The sequence below is a fragment of the Seriola dumerili genome, unplaced genomic scaffold (assembly GCF_002260705.1).
Source record: "Seriola dumerili isolate Sdu_G_001 unplaced genomic scaffold, Sdu_1.0 BDQW01000534.1, whole genome shotgun sequence".
Lineage (NCBI taxonomy): Eukaryota > Metazoa > Chordata > Actinopteri > Carangiformes > Carangidae > Seriola > Seriola dumerili.
The window spans coordinates 22,343-38,737 of NW_019174789.1; the positions used below are offsets into that span (position 1 = coordinate 22,343).

At 36.4% G+C, this 16,395-nt stretch overlaps 1 protein-coding gene across 1 annotated transcript; it reads right to left on the reverse strand.

Moving 5' to 3' along the window:
- Window positions 1-1,816: 1,816 nt before the first annotated feature.
- On the reverse strand, window positions 1,817-3,680 carry LOC111235832 (butyrophilin subfamily 2 member A2-like). The gene is made up of 4 exons (XM_022764396.1): window positions 3,380-3,680; window positions 2,928-3,215; window positions 2,718-2,831; window positions 1,817-2,391 (listed from the first exon to the last, which is right to left on the reverse strand). Exons 1-4 carry the CDS (start codon window positions 3,678-3,680, stop codon window positions 1,817-1,819), a joined length of 1,278 nt encoding a protein of 425 aa, XP_022620117.1.
- Between the last annotated feature and the right edge of the window lie 12,715 nt (window positions 3,681-16,395).

Genomic DNA, 16,395 nt, shown 5'->3' on the forward strand with positions numbered 1-16,395 from the left:
AAACTGTCTCTCAGTATGGACATGAGGGGGCTTCTCATATACACTTACTGTAGCACCGCATCAGTACTGGATAACAGCACCCCCCACTGGCAGCATCACTCAACACATCCACATACACATTATTGGTGTCTTTAGTACAAAAGTACAAAAGTATTGGCAAGATTAATAAATGAAAAACCAAGTAAAGAATGGCCCATTATCAGACCAACATAAATGATCTTATTTTATGATAATTACTGATGAATTCATTCTAATGCTAGAGCTGCAGAGGTGTTGCTAACATTAAGCACTTTAGTGAATGCTGGGTAGCTTGAGAGTTTCATTATTTAAAGACCAATCATCATGCCGAGCTCAACCTCCTGCTGGTGGTTTCCAGTAGGTCAGCGAGATCCACTTGTCATCAGTAGGTGAGTGTTCCACCTGTTTGATTTCTCTAAATCTGCAGTGTCTCTCAGTTTGTGAACTGTTCAGACTACAGAGACACATTGTCGTCTCTCATAATGGTTTTGATTGCAGCTGTAATATTTTATACGGGTGATCAACTGGCAACAAGCTCAAAGTTCAGTTAGTTACAAAAGACACTTATAGTGTAACTTTGTCTGTTAAAGCAGAAACAATCACTGCACTGTGTTTTAAATATAACTAATGCTTTGAAAGGTAGTTTAACAGTTTTGGATTTGAATTAGTAAGTTGTTATTAAATAGATATTACACCTGAAGACTTCTGTACCAATGGCTGTAGCTATTTCACCCTTCAATCAGCTTCCACAATGTTTGAGATACAATCAAGAGCCGTTACTATTCAATTTGTTTTACAAACTAAATCCAATGCATGAAATTCTGCAACTGATAAACCAAAACAAAAAAATTATGAACTTTACTATATTTGACAAAATGCTGTAAATATTTTTTGTCAATTAATGGTTCAAACATATTTCTCATAGTCTAACTGTTGCACAATTTTGAACTTACAATATAAAAATATAGTTATACACTACTCCTGTTGTATTTAAGATATAGCTGTTGATTGGTTTTAATTATTCACTTGCACACACTCTCATAAGTGATTTAAACCAATGCCACGCTAAGAATGTAACATAAAAAGCAGTCAAGTGTGTGAACATTAAAAAAAAAAAATCTGGCGAATGAAAAGATAAAAGCAATCTATTCAGTAATAAAATTAAAAGCTTTTTTTACTTTTTTCATTACACATTAATGAAAACTTTTTAAGTTTGCATGAATTTCATTTATGTTCTGGTGCTTTACTTCAGCATGTGTTAATAAAAAGCATTATTGTCACATCGTCATGGTCCACCAGAAAAAAGTGTACAGTAGTATGTTTAGAGCTGTAAAGGCTATTGTATATATTTAAGCAACCACACAAAATTAACAGTCAGAAATCACAGCGACACATATAAAACCACAAATACGTCTCATCATATCATTACAACATTAAAAATACATGACACTAAAAAGCTGTTAGAAAACGCAATCTTCATTGAATATTTGTGGACTGTCTCCCTGTCTGTTATCTGTCACCCGCAGATTACACCGTGACCATTTTCTTCACCTTCCTTATTTACATGTTTTGTTGTATCTCTTTTCAAATGTTGTCCATCAGAAAGAGGTCTGACACACAAACACTGTGCTGGGCTGAAATCTTCATCCTCTCATCTGTAAATGTTCTTAAAAGACAACCTGGAAGATGTGAACAGATTAAAAACCCCACGTGTTCCATGTGCTGTGGAGTGTTGAAAGCCTTCACGTTGACAAATTCTTTAGCCATTAGGTATGCTGCAAGAGAGAATTAATTTATCTCATTTCATAGGATTTGTTTTGTCTTGTTTTATTCCCCCTGCATCTCCTGTTTCTGTCCCTTTTTCCTGTAGCTGTTGTTCAATTTCCTCCATGTAGTCCTCTAGTTTGTTCTTTTCTGCAATTCTTTTAATTTGCTCAGATGTTATCATCATTAGGTTGGATGTGGTCATTTGCAGTTCCTGAAATGCTTTCTTTCTCTCTTCTCCTTTAGAGTTGCCCTCTGTTATGATTTCCATTAGTTTTAAATATCCATTTGCTTTGTTAGCCGTCTTATCTCCCTCCTTTTCTGTTACTCCTTTCTCTACTGATTTAACCTCTTGTTCAGTCTCCTCTACCTCTTTCTCAGCTTTCTGCATTTGGGAAGTAAGTTGCATTTTCTGCTTCTGCAGTTCCTTCCTCAGTCCCACCAGAGAATCAATCAACTGCACCACATCTTTCTGTTCCGCTTTTTTCTTTTCCAAATCCTCCGTTCTCTTCAGTTCTCCACCTCCCATTAAAGGCCGATGTTCTGTGCTATTATTAGTAGCTTTGGTTCTCTCCGCTTGCTCCTCATTCATGTCTCGACACGGCATCTCTGTGGGAAAAAAAAATGGTAGAGTATGTTAAAGTTTGATGCCGCTGTGATTTTGCATTGTTAGTATTTAAAAAGGAAAAACAACAGAGACACAGATGCACAACAACAGCAAATGAGTTCTGCTATAAAAATGTTAAAGCATAGGCTAATAATTCATGACAATTCATTTGTATCAACTTTCTAATTGCACAGGTACCAACACTGTATCTTTACCTAAACCTGTACCTAAGAAAACTGGTAGGTAAAGTAGTTTTGAGATTAACTGGTGCACCATAGCACAATAAGTTAAGGGCTTTGATAGAAAAATTAATGTTTTTTTGACTCACTGATTTTGTTTTGTCTCCAGACAGAAAAGGAAACTGCAATAATTAACATTAAGCAGAACACCACACTGAAGCTGATAGAAGCTGCACAATTAGATGTGGCCATGAAGAAATCATCTGAAATAAAAGAACAAAGAACACTGTATTCATAGAAATCCAGAGTAAAGTGAAGCTCAACTTTGACCATTTTATAATTGTAGAAATTATTTCTACCTGGAACATGAATCTGTGTCTCTCTGGTCTGGTTGATGATCTTCTGTTGGACTCTACAGGTGAAGTTGTTGCTGTGTCTCTTCTCCACAGTCACTCTGCTGCTGACAGTATAGAGGTCATCAGGACCTCGGACTGTCTCTGTAGGTCCAGCAGAGAGGAACTTTCCCTCACCGTCCAGCCACAGCACCTCTGGCTCTGGATGCCAGCCTTTAGACTCACACTGTAACACCACTCTACCACTGTCTTTATGAAGCCTTGCTAAACTGATACCAGGTGAGGAGATGGCAGCTGTTGATAAGGAGACAATGCAAACAGCGTTTACTTACACAATCCTCAAGTCACATTTTTTACAAAAGAACAAGAAAATAACTGAGATTAGGTTTTCTGTGTAGCCTAAAAACAAATGGCAATGAACCAAAACATGTTCAAGTCTCTTAGAGTAAGACACTCACCAACAAGAAGCTCTACAAAATATTGTTTACTCTGTTTTGGAATGTAACATCTGTAGGTTCCATGATCAGAGACTTTCACTTTGGAGAGTTTCAGTGAAATGTCTCCATGCTTCAGTTTGTCGATGGCCAACGATGTTCTTCCCTCGTAGGCCGTATTTTGGTCATCCAGAAGCGCCTTACCATCGTGCCACACGTATATAAACCTGGGGTCCAAGTCAAGTCTCCCCCATTCCATTGTCATTTTAAAAGCATCCATGGCAGGTTCCAGCTGACAAGGCAAAACGGTGTCATCGCCAACCATTACCACGACCGGCTGGGGGGGATCAACCTGCGTCTGACCTGGAAATAAATAGGTCCATTTCAAATTCTGTCTCCAGGATAAACACACTCACCTCTGTCAGGCTGAACATGAATCATCTTGGCTTCTGTTGTGCCTCTAGATTTTCAGAATTTTCTAGTAGGCAATCATTTACCTGTATTTACATGCAGGTGCTGGTTTTAGTGTTTCACTTCACCATTATTTAGCAGTTGTGACGTAACAGAATGGAGCCTTATGTTGTTCAAATGGTTTCATATTTTTCACATTTTAAATTTAGTGTTTACACAATAAGGCGACATCACAGAACTAGCACAGAAAAGACTGGCCATGGTGGCCGAGCTTTTAAGGTGTCGACAATGAGCTTATGCCAACCCAAGGCCCTGTTAACTCTCTCCTGCCAGCTAACAAATCCATTAAAATCAATGAATGGCCTTCAAAAGAATAAATAAGTAAAAATCAAAGAGAAAAACATTCCCAGATATTCAGAGGTAACCCTCAAAAACTAATCTTCATCGGACTATGTGGGTGTGGTTTAGTCCGATCTGACTGACAGTGGCCACATAAGCAAACAACCAATCAACTGTCACCAGAGTCCAATTTAAAAGTTGCTAAATCCTAAAAGTTCTAAGAGCAATGTGATATCACCTTTATCAAACTGAGGCTCGCCAACTTCAAACCGGCGAAAGAATCAGAGAATAAGAAATGTTTTATGTGAAATACGCTGTTCTGTTGTGTGTTTTTGTAGGATCCCATCTCTCACAGACACATCTAACACCAAGTGTGTCAGAGCCCTTAAACACATACTACAATGTGTAAGTTACCTCCACAAAAGTGTGTTAGGAGTAAGAAGACAACGTGCCGGAAAACTGGAATACTGGTGGCTCTGAGCGGAGACTTAAAAGACTGTCCATCCTTTACGTGAATCATCCTGGAGAGTCAAACATTTAAAATACACAAGTATACATTAAACAGAACATTTCATTTTAAAACAGACTGTTTTAGCGTGGAACATTAACATTCACTAAGATTGTGAAATACTATTCACAAGATTAAATGTAAAGTAACAACAAGCAAATGTGATACCAACAGTAGCAATGGTAGCCTAATTCCACATTTGCTCGTCATAACTTTACGATCTATCACATTCGTTCTGCTGTGAAGTACCTGCTTCATATACGGCACACATATATATATGTATATATAATATTATGTATTTGTTAGGTATATAAAGGTATGTAATACGTACCTTATAGGATTAGTACTGATAATATATATACATATAGTATATTATATATATTCCATATATTTATATATATATATATATATATATATATATATAAAGCTTTACAACTTACATTACAAATTAAATGGTGAAAATCCCACATACCTGTTGCGTGCAGTAAAGCGATGCCTCGCCTCTCACTGTGCTGCATGGGTTTGTACTTTGACCATGGTCATGTATAATAAAATAAGGTGTGTTCACTTTTTCCATTTACATGCGGGTGTGCATGAAATTATTCCTGGCTATGCTTTGAACTATTCCTCTGCAACACTATGAATTTCTAAGTAGCTAAAGCTTAGCCAGAGTTGTAGAAAATTAGAGTTCAACCTAATGTAGAAAATAAAATACAATGCAAAGATGATCAGATTTGGTCTAAGGATTAACTGGCTCTTGGTTGCTTCATTATATCCAGGAGAACAGTGACGGGTTAATATTTAATCATAGGTCAGTTATACTCCCATAAAAACAGGAATGGACATCTGTTTCGTTATTACACGTTATTTGAAATACTTTTTCACTGAGGAGGTTGCACATTAAAAAAAAAAAAAAAAAAAGTTAAACACCTATTTGAATTTTCACATCTTAGTCTGTAGCCAGTGGTGGAGGACGGAACCAAGTGAAGAGAGCACAGACCACAAAGCAGGCAATAGTAGACATCCATTGTAAAAAGGAATTTTAATGTAGAAAATATTACCAAAGTCCTGATGACCTCTTTATGTTCTGACATCTTATTGACTGTACATGTTTGCATATTTGAACGTTGTTGAAAACAAGTAACAAGTTCCCACCAACACAACTACTTAACCGAGTGAAAGTTTAAGCTGCAGCCAGTTATAATAAACATATCTCATCCAGCTTCATCTTGAATCTTTGCCCTGATGTTCTTAAGGTCAAAACCTGCACTACTTCTCCCCATGTGGTTTCAAACTAGCTTGGTTTGTCATTTTATTTAAAGTGTTTCCAATTTTCAAATACTAATAAATGTTCACTTGTAATAGTGTAATGTGTGTGGATTCCAATTAGGATCCTTGAATACGGTGCACAATACACCTATATGTCATAACAGATATATTTAAATTTCACATCAGTCCCAGAGAGTATGAATCAGGCAGATCCCGGCTGTGCTACTGTATGATGATATGAAACTCTCTTTTAGACTTTTTCAGTGACAGATTAATTTTGCCGCCTTTTTTCTTCCTCTGACAAGTCACTTCTGCACATCTTCCTTCATTCTAGTAACCAGAATCTCTATTGGCTCCATCAGTTTCTCAGAGTACAGTAGTTGCCTCTTAGTGTCTTTCTTTGTCTGGTCCAGTTTCCACTGGGCTTGTAACAAGTTTTCTTTCTCTCTTAATAATTCCTCTGGTTTGTCAAAAGTCATCTCCCTCTCTGTTATTTCCTGCTCCACTGAATGAAGCTGCTGCTTGTTTTCTTCTTTCTCCCCCTCCACCTCCTCCAACAGGACTTTGAGCTGACCCTTCTGGTTCTCCAGCTCAGCCTTCACCTCCATCAGTGCTGTCACCACATCTTCTTTCTCTTCGTCTTTCTGTGCATTTTTATTCATCAATTCTGCTTTCTCACCTTTTATGGAGAAACAATGTGAGAAATGTGAGTAAAGTTTAAACTAAAAACCACCAGTAATTGAGTTTACATTAATTTTTTATGTGAAAAATTAGACAAAGAACACATTTAAAATTGGACTGGTGGATGAAATGCTAGTTTTAATAATGTCAAAGGTGTTTCATGTTTATCATCTGTAAATGAATCAAACTGCATATCATTAAAATAAAAAAATAAAAAAAATACAATCTTACGTTTCCATTTATACGCAGTATAAACAGCCAAAATACCACTAAGGGCGAGTTCAAAAAGGCCATGTGCTGAGAACATGTGACAGTACACCGTGGAAATGGATGCAACCACATCAACTGAAATGAAAGCAGAGCAAAATAGATTTCAAATGGAGCACTTTTTCAAAAAAAGTTAATTGAGTAATAATGTAATAGGAGAAATCACTTACAGAAAAATATCTATCTTTAAGATTAAAGTAATGACAGCAATCTAAGATTCATGCTTTGGTTCTGTAGAAAATTAAAGTTTGTTGCAGAAAATGCACCTTGATCATACATTTGTAAAATACATTACATATGAAAAAACAATGTTATCTATATTTATTTATATGAATTTACATGTAGAAATCATATCACACTAAATTCATCCAAGTTTAATGACTGAAGTCAGACATTTTCTATTTGAGAACCACTAAATATTACAGTAAAACTAGAATCAAACTGAGCATAACACAGGTGTATTATGTTACCTCCACAGGTGTGTATAAGAACAAGGAAGAAAACAGTGTCATGGGAAAGTGACCCAGTGAAGGTAGTCAGCGGCGGTTTGAAGATTAGTTCCTCCTTCGAGTTCACCTTTGTGAATTTCTGAAAAATGAAATAAACCAGCTGTAATTCCCAGAGAGAATGGGTCATACAGGTGTAAAAAACAAAATTTAAAAAATGTTTGGTATAACACAATATTCAAAATCTACATGTTTAAATATGTTCGTCACAAGGATAATAATGAACTTGTGAAAAATGCTACAAATGCACGGAATTGAAAAAAGGTGCACTGCTAAATCAGTGGCGTACTCTTAACCCCTGGTCCACTAAGGCCCCCCGACTTTGTATTCTAAATAAACAGCTTACATATTTTACTTATTTTCTGTCACTAGCTATGCGCACATCACATTATGTCCATCAATTTTTATGTATATTACTTGAATGCTTCATTAAATGAAATGTCAGTCGCTACAACAATGTTTTGATTGTAGCAAAGGCAATGACTGTATAGCTGAGTCAGAGCGTCTATAAAAAAGATTGACAGTAGACAGTTGAAAAAAAGCTACCTTTTCATGTTGTAGCTTATTATCATCCATCATAACCTCTGGATATTTCTTCTGTTCAGTCAATGGAGCTTCCTGTTCTTTCATTTTGGTCTGTTTTTCAAACAGTGAATCTATCTTGTCATGATCCATTTTCTCCAATGGTGGGTCTAAAATTAAACCAGACACAAAAGCACAAAATGATTGTGATGGTAAACCTGAAAACACTGTATCGTTATATGGGAAAGAGTAAAAACATTGAAGCCAATAAGACATTCACTTTTATTCCAAAAAGAAGTATAAGCAGTGAAATACAACTGCTCATCTGTAAGGTGATCACATGTATTTAAATATTTTAAACAATGAACATTTAATTATTGTTTTTTTAATGAAAATCCTCATATAACCATAACCACAAAGATGTGTGACTTACTTTTCCATGTGCAGATAAACAAGACAACTGGAACAGCAAGCAGGAATTTACTCGCGATCATGATGATATAAGAAGTAGTACTGGGGGAGACGAAGTCAGCTGGAATGATGAAACAAAACAAGATGGCACGCAAAGACACTTTAGATGGCTTTTACAGAAAACCATGAATGCTGAAAATCCAGGTGTGACAATAGGTGTAGAATAACATTTCAGATTTGTGTTCTGAAAACTGACAGGACTCGCTGCTGAAGACACATTGTCAAGACATTTTCAAAATACAAATATTAAAATTAAAGAGTTGTATACTCCAAAAGAGTACATACCTGCTACATGCATCAAAGGCCACTCATCTCAGTAACGTGTGCTGCACTGTCAGTCCTCAGATAAAATAGCGTGTACTTTGGTCACCTGTAATCAAGCGAGGTGTGTTTACTTTGCTTTTTCCCGCCTGTATGATGCAGCTTTTGCATGAATGTAATTTAGATATTTGACTGCATGAAAACTCTCATATTGCAGCAAGACTTTTAATGAAAACAAATCAGATTGTTCTATTCTACAGTAATTTTCTCTCCACTGGTTCACAGTCGCATTTAGGTTTTACTCTATGAATTTGGATCTACATCACGATGCAAAAATAATAAAGTAAAACTTATTTTTACATATACACACTCTATTCTTCCTTTCACCGTTCTTCCCTATGTAAAAATACTGAAAGACTTTCTGCTGGTAGTTTCTACCCTGGCAAAGAAGAATGAAGGCCAAGTTGTGGTTGCAACTGGGATTTCATCTTAAGTTTCTTTTACAGCAGAAAACAAGAAAAACTTCAAAAGAACCTTTTATCAATTACATTTTATTCAGATTTTAACAATATGTACAATAATCAACTAATCTTGAACAAAATGGTTTATCATCCAAACATTGTATATACTGTACTTTCCAATGTTTTTTTTTCTTTTGTCTTATACCATAGAATTGATAGCCCGGGCTTTTATTTTCTTGAGTCACCAAATTCAACCGGCCTATGTTTGGGACAGGCCTTTAATTCCTTTCACACAAAACTCATAAACAGAAAAGATGGGAAATACCATGAAATTAATTATTTAAACCAATATGAATATTACTAATAAAAATTACCAGACCATAAAAATAAGCTGCTGCTTCGCCTGAGTTTTTTTCAGGCAAATTAGATACTGACAGTTTAAATTTCACATCGCACCTTTGTCTCTTTGCTGCAGTGGTTTTTGAACCTGGCGTCTAAGTGAAACCTGCTTTTATTTGATTAAATGTGTAGTTACAACAGGCCAGTAAAAGTCACACTATGCTTAATTGAAGTTTTATGGTACATATTTTTACACATAGCTTGCACTCAACCAAATCAACATATCATATTCATTATAATTGTCATCATTCAGCTGCTCCTGGCATAATAAATGTGTCTTGTATGCAACACTGTATTTTGTTTCATAAAATTTCAAGTTACACTTGATCACAAGTGAAACACCCAAAACAAGTGTGAATCAATTCATCTCTGATATTACATCAAAGCCGGTTCCCTGGTTAACAATTAAGTGTAATTTGTTTGCTCACCTGCTCGGCTTTTGATCTAATCTAACTGTTTTTGCCATTTCTAACATTCAACCATCCATATATTGAGATTCTCTATGGGTTCCAGCAATTTCTCTATGTTAAGTAGCTGTCTCTTACAAGTTTTCTTTTTCTTGTCCTGTCTCCACTCAGCCTGTAAAAGGTTCGGTTTCTCTCTCAGCAATGCCTCTGTTTTGTCAAATGACATTTCTTTCTCTGTTATTTTCCTCTCCACTGAGAGAAGCTTTTCCTTGTTGTCCTTCTTCTGTTTCTGGACTTTCTCAAGTTTTCGTTTGTGTTGAGCTCTCTGGTTCTCCAGCTCCCTCTTCTGCTCTCTTAGGGCGGTAACCAGCTGTGCCATCTTGTCTCGTTCATCAATCTTAAACGATTTAATCTCCTTCTGCAGCACAGATTTGTTACCTTTTGTGAAAAAAAAGATATGACATTGAACAACACAGTAACACACCGATTTGAGTATTAGAGCAATTTAAATACTTACTTCCCTGATTACATTTCACCAACTATGCATGACTACTTCACACAGCCCCACATCAAATAACCTGAACTGCCTCTAAGATATTTGTTAGACTGTATGAATTAAATAACTCGGCTGATGAAGGTAAAATGCTTTAACGATTAAATTGCATTTACTGTCATACTGTTAAGTATAACATGTTTTACAGTGAAATATGCCATTTCTAAAACGAATTAACAAGTTGTGACTTACATTTACACACAACAATTAGGAGTATTAAAACACCAAAAGCCAGGGCACCGAAACCACACACCATGCCCATGGTAAAGCAGGGGCTGGAAGTAAAACTGGAGTGATCCAATGTATCTGCATGTAAGAAGGAAAAATTAATTTGTTATTGTGGGTTCAGTTGATCACATCTGATAGACCACCTGGGTCGTCTATCAGATGTGATCAACGAACAGTCACAGAACTCAGCTGTTGTTACTACTGTCACAAAGCAGCACAGAAACACAAATTTTTCGCAAAGTTATTATATATTTCTTTTCAAAAAATGATTTAAGCAAATTATTTTATTCAAAAAAACAAAGAATTTAAAAAAGGATATTTAGAATTGTACAAAATTGATTTAGAAAGACCCTATCTTATATTTAATTGATCTCAATTCATAATTTCAGACATTAGAGGTTCATGGCACACAACCACTGATAATAAATATTATTAAATATTAGATCTCAATTGGAGGGGTGTAACACTCCTATACAAAAATCTGAAACTATAAATTAAAATATGTGACACCAGTTTTGCTGATGTGTTGTATGTTGTTTTACGATTGGTGGACAGTAACAAAGTACATTTACTTGAGTATATTTTTCAAGTATTTGTACTTTGATTATTATTTTTTGTAAACTTCTGACTTCTACACCACTGGACAAATATTGTGGTTCTGAGTCCACGTCATTTCTGAAGTGCAGTACTCGTTACTTTGAAGAGCTTTTAGTCAGTGAATGAATTTGATTTTATTTTGAAAAAGTGATAGACCATACACTGTGTTCATCACAGGAGAAAAACCAAATCGCAGCCAACTCCTACACTGTCATGTTGTGCTGTGCCACATTTGAACAGCTCACTTTGAACTTGTCAGTGTCCTGACGATGGCTACTAGCTAAAGATGAGGCAGAAGATGCTTCAAGTCCAAGTTTTTCACTTTAGCATGTCAAAATATTAGAGGTTTGTTTAACTCCAAATGAACAGCTTGTAGTTGGTGGTGTTTTGTTGATTCAATTGTGTTTTTATGGCCATTTCCATCAGCTTGGCATTATATTCTACAGTCAGTTAGTCAATCATTTCAGAGTCATTAGGTTCTGTAAATGTGAAACAATGTGTTGATGAATACTTTTGAATAATTGAGTGTTTTAAAATCAAGTACTATTAAGTAGCATTGGAGTAAGATTTGACCAGAGGTATCTATACTTTGACTCAAATAATGCAGCTGTGTACTTTGTCCACCTCTGCTGGTCAAGCAATACTGAGAACAGAAAAACAAATTCAAATACTCACCATTGGCCATTGTCTTCTCTTCTGAAAAATGATAAATTGTAAACCAGCAGCAAAACATTAATCTTAAATGAAGAGACTATTTGGGGAAGAAGCATGTCCTGGGGTGATGGTCATATAAAATAATAAAAATCACCACAATGACAAAGCTTGCCCAGGCAATAATGATGTAAAGTAAAAGCTTGACTATAAAATATATACTTTTATGCATGTTTTATTAAATTTTGTCTAAAAAATATGAAATATCATCTACATTCATAAGAGTATGTCCACTTGTCATAGACTTGATTATGTTTCACAATTAATGTTTTTTAATTAAAATAGCAAACAAAAATCAAGCTCTCTCATACCTTACCTGTTCTGTGCATCAGCAAGTTGGTTAACATCAGCTCACCTCAGAGTGCAGTAATCACCAGGGGGAAAGTCCTCAAATATGATCATTTGTACTTTCACATTGGTCAACTGTAGTCACATAAGGTGTGTGCTTGTGTGTTTATCGGCAGCCAGATGGTAGATGAGCTGCAGTAATATGAAATATCACCCTACAAATGTAATTGTAGGTCTATTGCATCTGGATTTTATATGGGGGACGTCTGCTGAGTCAATAAAAACTGAGCAGAGCTAAGACAGACGTTAGCTATTTGTGATTTTTAGCAGCCTAGAAGTCAAAGTGGCTGACAAACAACAGAGGGCAGAGTAGGACTGCGTTCAGATCTAGGGAAGGAGATGAATAGACTAAGGAGAGGAAATCATACTCCTTTCAGAAATCTGACTCCTGTTGGATGGATGATCTATTCTGTACAGGTTACTTCCTAATGTGCCATTTCCATCCTGTTTCATCAGTACAGAGAGCTCATCTTCACATTGAGATCCAATTCAGATCTGATTGCTCTGTCCAGCTAAGGTCACGTCCTCCTCCCACAAACAACAAAAAGAGATAGAAGAAGATGATAGCCATCCTTGAGGCTGTTATTGTCTGTTATTCTTTCATTTTGATTGAGTATATCTGTTAAGATATTTCAAAGAAGTCAACATCATTGCTCCTTCATGTTTTATTAAGGTATCGCTGCTGATGTGTTTTGGCCGTAGCATGCTTTGAGGAAGGTATTGACTGACACTGAAAGCTATAATGGTGGGCCATCATTTTTCTTAAAAATAGATTCATATATTTATGGTTGTTAACCTGTAAGGTTTGGATGGTGGTGAACCCTTACAACCAGGATGAAGGCCAGCAGGATTGAGGTGCAAGCGTGATGGGGAAATGAACAGCATCAGTCCCACAAGGATTGGTTTCAGAGCTCTGATATTTGTTTACTGGTGACCATAGGCAAATTACGAAAGAAATACAACAGCTCTTACATATATGTAGCAGAATGGCTTGACAACAAAAGCAGTCTGGCTGGTGTAGCAGGTCACAGTGGATGGCAGCAGCAAAGGTGACATTCAACCTGACCCCCCCCCTCTCTGACACACTACCCTGCTTTCCCACCTAGCATAACTACCCACAGTCTCTAAACATTACATAGTGAAGGGCCCCTGAACACTACCACCATAAATTTAGAATAAATATTTACAATTTAACATTATTGATATTTACATACACAAGATACACCCGACTTTTGGCCCAACACAGATTAAATAAAATACATAATAAACTAAAAAAATACCAAACAAAAGTCAAACTTAACAAAAACCCCTCCACCCACTCCCCTCTCTTTCCTGCCCACTTGGTACAGCCTAACAAGGTAATTGACACCTGCTGAGTCCGGTGGCTGCATTCCCATGTGTGCACTCCATGAAAACACACCCCCCGGAAGTAGACCTCAAAGAGAGCGATTAGTAGAGGTTCCCACAATAAAAGCACAACATAACAAAAATGCCTTCCTGTATTAATCTGTGTTGTTTTTCACCTTAGTGAGAGGGATGCTTGCCAGCTCCCCCACATAACCTTTTTTTTTTATTATTATTATTTGGTACACACTTGACTTTAGGATGAAACCAGTGAGTTTATTACTTCCTACATAGCAGTTCTGCCTCATATATTTCTAGCCTGCAGCTGCATCAACACCAGAAATAATTCAAACAGGAAGAGGAGGTTATGACCTTCATTGTGTCTTAGTTGTATTTCAGCCTGATGCTCACACAGTCGGCAGAAAGACACCATGGCGGTTACAGCTCTCTGCATCACACTGTGTGAGTACACCAAGGCTTTCAAACTTTTTTCACAACAGACATGATTTATATTATGTCAAATGTGCAGCTCTTTTCATTTGTCTCTCCAGTGATCAATGTGTTGGTCGTGGTGGTTGCACAAGTCAACCGCAGTTACTTTGTTCAAACAATTGGTAAGTTGGGCTTTTTGTAATTGGAAAATATTTAAATTGGATAACCTCAATATAATTGCTCTATTTCTCTGCATCTGTCTCAGATGCAGTTATGCCTCGTATTGTTCCAGACAGACTTCAATTTTTTGAATATGAGAACTTCTCTGTACATTGCCAAGAGGTTGATGGCCTCAATGAACAGAGAGTGATGTGGAAACTCAACAAAATAGGTCTGACAAATTCTTCAAACTGTGACACATCTGCACCATCCTGCACCATTTATCCTGCCTTTAAAAGACACAGCGGAGAGTACTGGTGTGAAAATAAAGTTGGAGAGAGAAGCAGTGCTGTAAACATCACTGTCACTGGTATGTTGAGCACATAAATCAAGAATTTCCTTATGTCGAGACACACTAAGCTCAACTTTTCAAGAAAAGGTCTATAGTTCAACAATTTCAATGTTACTTAAGACATGGGTTGTGATATAGGGTGTGACAAAAACCTGTCACTATTATAAATTTTCAAATGAGGATTCTTTAGGAGGGAAATGTGCATTATATTTGTGTTTTCCATCTTTGCTGCAAATTTTGTTTGACAGGCAAGTCAAGACTTTTAGACAGACCATGGAAAGTACTTCTCCCATCATCCTGTGGAAATTGGACTGTGGAATAGCTTAAACTGCAATTAAGACCAAAATTTCGGACATGCCACAAATCCATCCAATATTTGCTAATCAGGTGTCATGACCCCTTTATTATCTTGAACTGCACATCAAATGCCAAACAATCTCCAATCTAAAATTAGTCTGGGGAAACGAATTCAGGGCTAAAATCAGGCTTAACACATGCAATGTCAGTCCCACTTAGTAGAGTCAGTTTGGGTTGAACTTTCAGTCGTACTCCACATACTCTCTCTAAATCATGTTCGATGGTGATGGTAAAATAATTTAAGACAATTTTTAATTTCATTTGTCTTTGCATTTATTGTTTTATTCTTTTCCCTGTAAGGAATTTTGTGTTTGAAACTGCTGTAAAAATTAAGTACTAGTAATTACTGTTACAAGCATCAATGTGTTGTGTTATTGATGTTGGGATGTAATACAGGCAGTCACTTCTCTGGGTAAAGAGCTTCACAGCCACTCACTTAATAGGCATGGTAACATGACTGATGTTTTCTAAAACATTTTTCAGATGGTTTTGTAATCCTGGAAATTCCTCCTCATCCTGTGATAGAAGGAAATGAAGTGATTCTTCACTGCAGAAGCAAGAAAACTAAGACACGAAACATAGCTGAATTCTACAAAGATGGTTCCCTTTTATGGACTGCATATGCCAGTAATAGGACCATGACCATCCATAATGTTTCCAAGTCTGATGAAGGACTTTACAAATGCACAATCTCTGGAGCTGGAGAGTCACCAGAGAGCTGGCTAGCTGTTTTAAAACTAAGTGAAGTTGTTTGTTTTTTTTTGTTTTTTTTTTTTGTGATATGTACATTTTATTTCTCCTCCAGGTTCAAGATAGATGATGAAAATGTGTTTTATATATTCTTTCCAGATCCTTATGGAGACACTCGCCCCCCCCACAGTGAGTCCCCTAATCTCATCATGCTATGGCCTGTTGTTGCCGTTTTATCTGTGGCCCTGCTGCTGTTACTGTTACTACTGTGTACGAAACACAAAGGTACAGCAACTCTCACTAATTTCATTTCTTAATCATGTTGTGGTGGCAAACTGGATTATAAATAATTACATTTGTGTACAGATGCAAGGAGGATAGGTATACAAAAGCACATACAGTAATTTTGACAGCGGTGAGCATGATCTTAAAGTCTCATCTGCAGTTACGTTTAAGTAGCACAAGCAATTTGGTCAAGGTTGGTATACGATTGTGGTTTTGGTGAAATATTAATTAGTAAGGTGTGCCTGATGTGCTGTTGACTTTCAGGGTATGATGATTTCATAATAATCAAGAATGGGGAAGGTACATGACTTATACTGTTTTTATTTTTTAATGTACATACATGTAAAATGCCATATTTAAATCTATATGTGCAGCCATGAAACATGAAACAGCCTAACAATAAAAATACTAACAGCACGTCAGGATTGACTGCTTTTTAAATTTTTTATGTTTCAGTGTCAGGTGATGTGACATACACCATT